General features: G+C 46.3%; 1 protein-coding gene across 1 annotated transcript; it reads left to right on the top strand.

Moving 5' to 3' along the window:
* Nucleotides 1-1,373: 1,373 nt before the first annotated feature.
* Nucleotides 1,374-10,236, top strand: PPIL6 (peptidylprolyl isomerase (cyclophilin)-like 6; the record flags this gene model as incomplete). The annotated part of the gene is made up of 8 exons (XM_009876417.1): nucleotides 1,374-1,454; nucleotides 2,707-2,802; nucleotides 3,245-3,433; nucleotides 4,227-4,289; nucleotides 4,458-4,605; nucleotides 5,360-5,416; nucleotides 8,439-8,574; nucleotides 10,115-10,236. Coding segments are annotated over exons 1-8 (892 nt in total), but the record flags the coding sequence as incomplete, so codon positions are not given.
* Between the last annotated feature and the right edge of the window lie 681 nt (nucleotides 10,237-10,917).

The following is a 10,917-nucleotide window of genomic DNA, read 5'->3' as shown; positions in this document are numbered from 1 at the left end:
AAATGATAACATCTTGTGCACGGGTCTCTCAGGCAAGAGGGCAGCTCTGGCAGCTGAACCTTCAGAATCTGATCTTCTCAGTCTTGGATGCTGTGAGGATGGAACTCTTCAAATCCAACATTGCTGCAAATCCCAGCAAAATGGTTACAGAAGTGTTGCCGTAAGGAAGCACTCTAAGAAAATACGACTAAGCCACGTGGGAACCTGAGAAACTTCAGGGCTACATGGGGGAGCCCTTCTGCAACCCGTGGGTTTTTTCTCATTCTGAATTTTTTACAGGCATGGGTAACTCAGAAACATCTAGCTGAAAGGCCATAGGCTTTTTGATTCTGATGCTGTGGTTATGTACAAATTTATCACTTTATGAAGCCATTTTGGTGTACAATTAAAAAAAAGTGCATTTTGTTATTAAGATGAGAAATTAATATAATTTTTATTGTATCTAATTTTCTTGTGTCTAGGTTTGTTCTGCAGAACATATTTTCCACATGAAAATAACAACTATCTCGTCTACGATAGGTGTGGTAGGTCAAAATATTTTTTCTGGGGCTGTGACGACCATGACGTCATGAAAAGTTGTGTGAATTTTTCATGACACACAGTTCAGTTTTGTCACTCCCAACACCAATGCCTTCTAAAGCTCACCTTGCTCAGGGATGCAGACTGACCTAACCTAGACCTGCTGACGGAAGCTGAACTGATCACCATCCCACAAAACCGCTTTTTGCACATGCTGCGTTAGCCGAAAGGGCACAAAGCTTTGCTGCGGGAGCTGTGACCCCTCTGGAACGGCTCTGTCCGTGCTCCGCACCGCTCTGCCCGGGCTGCCGGTGGGAATGATGCCTCAGCAGCACCCAGCAAACGCTGCTGTAAATCTCATTGCCATGGGATTTTGTGAACACCACTTGTCCAAAAAGCAAACAAATACATGTTGAAAAGAGCCAGCAAGAGTTAAACACAAAGATACTGGGAAATCCTTGAGCAGAGGCTGGAAGAGTAACAGGGAAGCACTGCTCTTATGTTTGCTTACTCTCACCACTTTTTTCTGGGCATCTGCTGTTAACTACCATTGACAACAGGATGTTCATTCTTTCTTTTAAGTGATCCCATACTGACAGCATCTGTGATGAGCTCTGGAAAGAGCTGGCTTCAGTCTGCTGCTCTGCCATGCGCTTTCGGTGAAACCTCTGTTTCCTTCCTTCAGGGGAAAACAAAAATTGGAGCATTTCCCACCCTCTGGCAGAGTTGAAACCCTCTTTCACTGGGCATGGGAAGCTCTTAGAAATGCGGAGGGGGAGGTGTGTGTTGGTGTCCAGTGTTGCCATGGAGCTGGGCTCTGTTTATGGACTCAGACTCCTGGTGGCCCGGGTGCCATGGGCCCACAGCGGGTGACGGTGACAGTGGTGGGGCTGCTCCAGGACCCGGCTTTCCACGTGGCCAAGTGCGCAGCAGAGGTAACCTCCGGGCTTGAACCCCAGTGCCGGTTTGGGAGAAGCAGGGAGTGGTGCAGGCTAGAAATAAATAAGCAGAGGAATGCCTGCGCCCAGTGGCAGCTCTTAGGATGAAAATATTCTGAATTTTGGGTTTCTGCTCTTCTTTGGTGCTGCCAAACACAGGCACCAAGGTGTTTTGGGCTCCCAGCTCAGTGCTGCTCGGGGCAGGGAGTCTCTATTTACAGCATCGTCGCACCCTTATTCCTACACCTAGACAAGATGTCATGCATGTCATGGCTCTGCCCGGCTTACTTGGCAGCTTATGACAAGTCCCTTAACGTAGCTCTGTGAGTGCAGATGAGAAAGCAAAAGGCTGCAAACCTCACGGGGTTTCACAGGCCTCTCACAAGAAGCTTGGCTGTGCAGCAGATGCATAGGATGCAGCCCACTGTGGGGCGCCCAGTGCTGACTTTTATGCCCTCCCTGCCTGTAAGAGTTTATCTGCCAGGCTTATTCTCCAGCGTTATTTACTGATGAAGTTTTGCTGTCTATCAATAAACCTAGGGACAAGGCAAGCTGATAACTGCAAAGGGTGTGTGCCTCGGCTTTTTTCCTTTATTTTTTGCAGCCTCCATCCCAACGATAACAGGGAGCGTGGGCTGAATGTCAAGTTACTTCTTCACTTTATTCTTTTTAAGGCCATGTCAGCTGGCTTTAAGCTTTAAGCTTGTGGTACTTGTGTGCCCTAGCCCATGTGGAGTTGAGGTTAAATCCATGGAGAGGAATGCCCCAGATCTAAGTAGTGCTGTGTTCCTGATACACTGCTAAAAATGTTCACCTTGCAGTATTCACTGAGCCGCTTGCTTGCGCCGAGACCCTGCGACAGCAGAGGACTGTGGGTCCCCGTGCATGCAAATAAATATCGTTGACAATGCTCAGTAACACCTTTGAATATCTCACCACTTATATCCACCTCATGTGGTGGTGAGCAGCAGGGGAAGCACCAGTATAATTCAATAATATTTGTAAAGCAGCCTTTCATAGAAAAACAGGACACCCATTACCTCTGCAAAGAGGATTTGAAGTGATTTGCATGTACTTCTGCAAGTGTCAGGAATTACACCAGAGGGATGAGGGGTGCAGAGCAGTAACTGGATTAGAATGTGGCTTAGGTTGTAGTTCATGAGGGAAATACAAGCTGTGATAGGATAGGGTGTGAGAGAGTTTATGCTGCTTGTAAGCAAATTTTTTTTTCTTTTCCTTGAAAATATAGGCTCTGAAGCTGAAGTTTCCAAGCAAGTTTGCAGATCCTGTAATAGAGCCTTTAGTAGAATTTGCATGGCATGAATATTTACAGAAGAAAAAGAAGGTAACTCTTGTCTCCTCAGGTTGTTTCAGACACGAGTCCTCTCCCTGGGGCTGCATCCTCCCCCCAGCTCGGTGCCATCTGCAGATTGCAAATGTGAGCTTTTCCACCCCAATTTATTTAACATTCTCTGAGACCCTCGAGGCAGGATGGGGCTCTGCAGGTGCTTCTCCTGTTCAGTCTGAGTTGCCCCAGAAGTGACACCCAGATGACATGTCACGATACTGTCCCGTAGCAGCAGACCTTTAGAGCACATAACTGTGCAATGTCAGTGTGCTTCACTGAAGGCTGCTGTTCACTCCCAGTTCGTGGGATTTGTGGTTTTAAAAGGAGGAAGGGCATAAAAATACCACAGGCCACCTTACCTGTGGTGGATATTACTGATTGCTTCTTCACTAAATGCATAAATAATCCCTGGAGGCTTTCTTTTCCCTCTGAAATGCAGGAACTGAGAGGTGAGGTATGGGCGTACACCTCCTCAGTGATGTGCTTCATTGATGGCCAGCTGCTGGGGGACAAGAGGGATCTGCTCAAGTGGTCTTACAGTGAGTGGGGCTATCACGACACCAAGCCTGAGGCACTTCACCGGGCGATTGCTGAGGATTTCTACAGCAAATACCTGAAAAACAGACAGGCAAGTAGCACTGTTTTACACAAAAAGTAAGATCTCTAAGTGCCTGGAGAGGCTGTCAGATGAAAGGGCAGGTATCATGAGGGGGAGGGAGTGCAAGCACAGAAGTGGCAGTTTTTTAGTTTTCTGCCCCGTGACAGAAGGAGCTGGGGCTGGAGAGGTCGATGGAGAGCACCCCCTGCCAAAGATGGCAGAGAGTCTGAGCCTCTCAGCAGCCAGGAAGGGACAAACCCTAGCCCTGATGCCTGACATACTAACTACTTCAGGGCTGAACAGACAAAAGCGTATTGCTGACCATGCTGCAACTCTGCCGCTCTAGTATCCCATACTGCCCAGCCCTTGGGTACCAAAATTCTTGGATACCCTTATTCTTGGGTACTAAAAGCACCAACTGTCAAACCTCTCCTTCCCCAGCTAAGACTCGCTGAAATGCCGTAGTATCATCAGGTGCGATGCTGCCAGCACTGACGCAGTACCGAGAGCAGAGAAAAATAAAATGTTACACCAAAATGAATACCTCAGAAGATGCAGCACTGATTTCATGCAGCTTTGAGACTGGCTGAGAAGAGCAAGAAATGTCCATTTTGGCAGAGTGGCTGGTGTTCCTGCAGTTTCATTTATTTTTGCCAGAATTGCATGGGCTGCAGTAGGTTTGTAAGTAAATGCAAGATGAAGAAGTGAGCCCTGTCCCGCAGTTTGCTTTTAGCACACTGCGAGGATTATTTCTGTCCCTGTGTTAGAAGTGAGCGCTGCCATGGCCTTTCCCTCATTGCATTTGTTTTTCTGCTTTAAACAGCACGTGTTTGTGTACATGGAGATAGCCATCGAGGAACGGCCTATCGGGAGGCTGCTGTTTGAGGTACGGTAACAGAGGAGAAAAGCAAATTAAGGAACAAGCACGCCCAGCTCAGTGGTTTCACCTGCCGAAGGCGCAGGCACAAAAATCTGACCAGTGGACATCAACTAGTAATTTCACACATTGTTGGCTATGAATTTGACACATGTTCTCCTCTTCTCACTTTTGCAGCTCTTTTCAGACGCGTGTCCCAGGACCTGTGAGAATTTCCGCGCCCTGTGCACCGGAGGAGTGAAGTCTCTCCACGACGGCCGGGAGCTCACCTACAAAAATTCCCTTTTTCATCGCCTTGTGAAAAATGGGTGGATCCAAGGAGGAGGTGTGTTTCCAGGTGTCCTGAGCAAATTCAAGTTACAGGAGAAGTGAGGGTAGGATGATCTGCATGAATAACAGCCCTCATCCACAGAGGTGTAGCTGAACCACAGGACAAAGATAAACTCTGAAGAATGAGCTCTTAGTTAATATATATATAAAAAACATAAGACATTTTCTTTTTTATCCATCTCACTTTCTAAATATAGGAAAACTTTGGATAATTTGTTCCTTCAGTTATCCAAGACATTTTCAAAAGATTTTAGGAAACTAATTGAAAGCATTAACTCTTTTCCATGAAGCTCTTTGCTAAGTAATTAGAAAGCTACTTTGAAACATGAAAACACTAAGAATATCCATAGGAAAACAGATCACTTGTTTAAGAGACAGATTAATTTATGGAAGCGTTTAGCCAAGTGTCAGAGCCTTTGCAAATGTGCTGGTGAGGTGTGTGAATGCCAGTGCCACCGAATGACACCACCAGGCACCACGACCAACAGGTCACGCGGCTTGCGCGACTGATATCCCCTGGGAAGTCAAGATAGTTGTCACAGAAGGCATTTCCTTCTTAACTCCCTTTTAGTCTGTCATACAGCTTAAAAGTTAAAAGTTTCGGTAGTAAAACAGAAAGATGGATGCATTTTTCCCCCAGACGGATGCACAACCCATATCTCTGATCTTGTCTGAGCTGCTCACTGACAAGCCCCAGTAACGCCTGCGATAAACCTGGTCTCTGATGGTTGCTTTTATTTACCCTGCAGACATCATAACTGGAAAGGGAGATGGAGGAGAGTCAATTTATGGTCCTACCTTTGAAGGTATGTTTTCTCAGCTATCTTACTGCGCAAATGGCAAATTTCCGCAAAATTCAAGTTGTTGATCTGATCTTATTCAGAGAATGACCTGAGAATTTTCTTTCATCTCCCTAAAGAAAAAGAGTTTGCTTCTCAGTCAGAATTATTATCTGCTTGTATTAGCATGCACGGACCGCTTTGGTGAGGACACTTTGTGATCTGTAACCTCGTCTCCCCTTCTCTGCCGTCCCCTTCCCAAGGCTCAGCCCCATCAGCTTCTTCTCACTGCCTAAACGAGGGCTGATGGTCACCCCTGTCTACTTCTAACTTCACATGCTCACCTTTGTGGAACAGGACCTTAGAAATGCAGAAGTGAATCAGCAACAGATTTCCAGGCACCATTTGTTTAAATGCATCTAAAGTAATGGAAGTAAGCTGGCTTTGGCTCCAGATTTCCTGGACCTTAGGCAACTTTTCAGGCTTGGGCACACCGCAGGGATCACTGCTGGCAGCTACATGACTCTGCAGATGTAAGGGGAGTTACTTCTGAGTCTCACATAAACCCACGGAAGTTGAGAAATAACAAACATGAGCTAAGTTTAACAAAAAATGTTCCCCATGCTGGTATAAAGTAATAAAACATAAAAAAAAGAAGAATATTTCAACTTGCAATATTTAAGAAAAACAATCCATGCAATTGACATAGACATTTGGGATTTTCTGTTTAAATACTATCCATAAAGATGTTTTATGACACGTAAAGCACTTTTGAAACTGATTTATGTGCCCTTACACAAAATCTTTCCTACTGCAAATGGCACACATGAGGTGACATTCAAGCAGGCTGGGCAGCAGCCAACGGTGAGATCAGAAATGCTGAATGTAGCTGAAAACTTTGTTTCCCAAAATGCTGAAGAGCCTGCTCTCACCTTGAGGCCCCAGGACAGATGGAGCAAAATCCGTCTGTAGGGGAGTTGCTAGCCTGCTCTGCCCAGCCAAGCTGCAACGCTGGTGGGCAGGAAAGCTGCTGGAAGTGGAATCCCAGCATGTGGGATTTAAGGCTGTAAATGCTGCAGGCTGCCTAAAGTGGGCAGGAAGGGGCAAAAATCACTTTGATGCTGGAGCTCCTGAAGTAGCAGCAAGCCCAGCCTCTTGGGACATGCACATCTCAGAAAGAACATAAGCTGGAAAATACAAGAACAGGCTGTTAAATTGTTTGCAAGGCAGATGTCACTGACGATTTAAAAGTTTGTGAATCCTCCAGCAATGCTACCCAATGGGTTTGTGCTAGTGTCCATCTCCCCACCCTTCACACTTTGTGTTCGGGTAGAAATTGTCTGCAGAGGAAAACGAGTTGGAGCATGTGTAGGAACTTCTGCATGCAGAGAGCTACGGCCTCACATGCATTGCTCAGACTGTGGCATGAAGCCACAGCCCAGCATGCAGTGTTTTCCTCCCCAGCTTCATCCTCCTCCTCCAGGCAGAGCTTGTGCTTTCCCTGTGCTACCCAGAAAAGAAGCTGCCCTGTCATGTGGGAAGGTGAAAATGCATCAAAAATCACTTAACTGATTTTAAGGTGGATTTAATTCGGAATCCGTCAGCCTCAAAAGTGTCCCTGGAAGAGTTTTATTACCTGTAATGTACATACTCCACGTGTTGATGTACTAAAGGAGAGGCTTGCTAGTTCTTCCCCTCCCTCTTTTTAATTAAAAGTTGCTTGTCAACCTTGAGAAAGGTGTTCCCTTGCGTATGCCTTTCTAATTTAAGGCTTAGATTGCTTTCCCAGTACAACCCACAAAACTATTTTACACTGAGGGTGGAGGACAAATATCTTCGATATCTGAAAAGGGTGAGAGATGCCTCTGTCAGCTGGTAATGTTCTGGGAGACTCCATGCTTGGCACACGTCTGGGCACTGCAATGCTTGCTGAAATTAATGGGATGCAACCACATTTTACTGTAATGATCTGAAAGGACTGAGGTAATTACAGAGAATCACTTGAACTGGAGCATCATATCATAGGACAAAGCATCCTACTCCAAAATTAGTCTGCTGAAGGCATTTTGCAAACTGCAAAGCAGCGGTCAGGGAGTAACTGTTCAGTTATATATACCAATGTATATACCATTTTTATGAATCAGTTTCTGAGAAGGGCACTCAAAACAGGGTAAAAAGAATTTTAAAAATCAGAAAACAGTAAAATCTACATATTTCTACAGTTTCCTTCAAGATTGTTGAGAGCTCAATTGGCTCTTGACTATTCAGTGTGATCAGGTTCAGAGATGGGTGATAAAGGTCAGGATCAGTGGACTCTGTGCTTCTCACCTCCTAGCTGGGCTCCACTTGACAGAGGAGAAGGAATCAAGTCCTTGCTAGCATCCCCCAAACTCAAGCATGCCTAATGCCTGTCCTTCCCCAGTCATCCCTCCTGGGAGCCACTTCTTCTCCCTCTCACCAGTCCTTCCTCAGCTGGCACAGAGGATCCTCTTCACCTCCTCACAGCTCTCGCTCCCGTTGCCTGCCTCTTCTCCTCACTCTGCAACAAAGCTTCCACTCTGTGACCACACCAGCTTGCTTAAATGAATATCTGCTCTCTGTTTATTCAGTGCTGTCATTTTATTTGGCTAAAGAAGTCTCCTGCTTGCCCTCCTGCACGAGTCCAAACAGTGGGAATAATCCCAAGTAGCTGTGGGGAAATGCCGTGCTAAGTGCCCCAAGCTCCTCTGGTGAGAGATGCTACAGACCGACAAGGGGGAGCCAGAGGCATCAATGATGTGGCTCTGACATTCAGCAATGCTTAGAGTGCTTTTTCATGGATATTTTTTATTAGCTTCTTTCCTGGCTTAAGCACTGGGCAGTTGTGGGAAGCCCCTTCTAGGAAGGACATTGATTCAAACCAGACTTGGCTTGTATGAGACTCAATGAGACCTCTGGGGGAAAAGGAGAAGAGAAAGAGGGAGCACAGAAGAAGGAAAGGGGAGCTCATGGGAGCTGGCAAAAGGTAGCAACACAATCATGGCCTTTCATCCCTGAATTCATTCCCTAGATGAAAGCTTCTCCATCCCTCACAAGGGAAGAGGAGTCCTCGGGATGGCCAACAAGGGTCGCCACAGCAACGGCTCGCAGTTCTACATCACCTTCCAGCCAGCTCCCTACCTGGACAAAAAATACGTGGCTTTCGGGTAGGTATGCACAAGCTTCCCACCACTGCACCGCGCAGGAGGTCACCCCAGCCCCTCAGGACATTGCTGCCTGGGAGGAAGCATCCCTGGGGGTGTTTAAGGAGAGGCTGGATGTGGCATTTAGTGACATGGTCTGGCCGATGTGGTGGTATTGGGGCGTGGGGTGGACTTGATGATCTCAGAGGTGTTTTTCAGCCTCAACAATTCTGTGATTCTGTCCATGAAATCCCTCCAGCAGCTGCAACACACATGCATCTGGCCAGGGGGAGGATGGATAAGTACCTAATGACACCCATCCCTCCTTTCTCTGCCCTGACCTGGCTTGCTTGAGCTGGAAAACCCCGCAGCAAAGCTACCGGGGCCTCACCAGGGTGAAGGCTACAAATTCCTTCCTGTGTAGCTCAGTGTCAGTCAAAGGCCTGCCCTGATGGACAGGAAGGTGTTGAGCAAGCCCTCATGGCTCTCATGGGCGGAAAGAAATTATTTTAGTGAACACATGCTGGCAGTTTGTTCTCAGTAGGTTAATGTATAGGGCTGGCCCTGTTAAGATTTTTTGATTTGGAAAAACATAATAAGGAAGATGATTGCTCTGAGCAGTTTGCTTGATGTAAGAGAGTGAAATATGTATGTACGACCACAGAGAGGGAAATGCACAGTGCATTTCCCATGTAGCCAGATCATGGAGAAAGAAAGCATTTTAAAAGGAAGTGAAAAACACAACTGTCTTATCTACAGAGGACAAACCAAAAGTGATTGCTGGCTGGATATATTTATAATCAGCAGCATTCACCTCAAGTTTCTGTCCTGCTACTAGCTCTGTGTAATCTGAAAGGTGCAGGATCCATGATCTAAAAGCCAGGCCCTCTTACAGTTGAGTGGGAGTTTTTAATCCTGAGGGAGCAAAAAGCAGCCACAGCATACAGCAAAGACACGCAGGCACTTTCCAGCTCTGCTCTGCTCAACCCTTCTGATGTCCCCACTTGGGCAAGGACCACCTGCAGTGCCCTTCTGCTTGGTACCACTGTCCTGGATGGGATGGGGTGGGATATGGTAGGAAGCTTTTCAGAGGACTCCTGTTATCCGTTGCTGTGCGAGCACTTGCAGGAGGCACAGCTCATGCTTCCACAGTGAGGGAGGAGGACAGGCCGAAAATCATGAAGGCTTCAAAATGTTGGACTATATTCAGGATTCCAGCTGGTGCTATGAAGGAACGAAATGAAAGATATTTCTCAGGGAGTCACTTCTAAACTGTCATTTCTGACAGTGTGTCTCCCTCCTCAAAAGTCACGGCCATTTGTAGCTGGGGCACATGGTACAATGTTTATTTCTTTACATGTAGCTGCATAAAGCAGGCTACTTAATCAAGAACTGATGCCATTTGCAACTCCACTGCAAAGAACAACTGTTTAAAGAGCAGAGGAGATGCAGCCTGTAGGTAGACAACTGGTGCCTGGGTGTGTTGCGGTTCCACACAAGCCGGAGGCTGTGGAGCTGGCTCTGGAGGAAGATGGGTCATATGTGCACTGTCTCCCTCCTGTAGGCAACTGATCGAGGGCACGGAGGTCCTCCAGAAACTGGAAATTGTACCTACAAATAATGAAAGGCCTACGGTAGCTTGCAAGATTATTAATTGTGGGACCTTTGTGGAGGAATCGCCAGCCGGTTTTCCTGCCCTCTGCAAGGCAGGGCACTGTTTTCCACTGAGCTTGTTGCAGATCTTGATGGCTTTCACTTAAGGCAAAAATAAAAGCACTTCTTGCACATGTGAATGACTTGGAAGCATTCTTTTAGCTTAAAAAAAAATGTTCATAAGCCGTTAAAAAGCACTTTTACAGGAATAAAGAAAAAGACTTATCAGTATATCTTAGTGGTGTTAATATAATTACATATGTAATCATATGTAATGGTGTCACTATGATTACAGAGTGTCAAACAGTTAAGACATACGTGATAAAAGGCACATACGGCTAAAGCACGAGTGGACAGATGGATACACACCTATAGCGATAAAGCTAACTGTTCCTGGCTAAATTCTGCCTCTACCACAACCTCCACAGCACAATTAACCTGCCACATTTGCCCTGTGTAGCTCAGATACCACATGTAGTCTGCATGTGGTAAGTCAGACATCTCAGAGGAAAGGAGGAAAAAACATATTTGCAGGACTGCAGCCTCTCTGAATGCTGTATATTTGATCCCACAGTGACTACTAGAAACTGAAAGTAATGCCCTTGAATCAGGCTGGGCTGCATCAGGCTAAAACCAGGAAATGCTAGAGCAGGCATAAGCTTTAAGTAACTATTTTTAGATGGTCTCAGACAACAAATATGTGACTATTGCCAC

The sequence above is a fragment of the Apaloderma vittatum genome, unplaced genomic scaffold, assembly GCF_000703405.1.
Source record: "Apaloderma vittatum isolate BGI_N311 unplaced genomic scaffold, ASM70340v1 scaffold18509, whole genome shotgun sequence".
Lineage (NCBI taxonomy): Eukaryota > Metazoa > Chordata > Aves > Trogoniformes > Trogonidae > Apaloderma > Apaloderma vittatum.
Note: the sequence above shows the minus strand (reverse complement) of the source record. Positions and strands in the feature narration are given on the sequence as shown.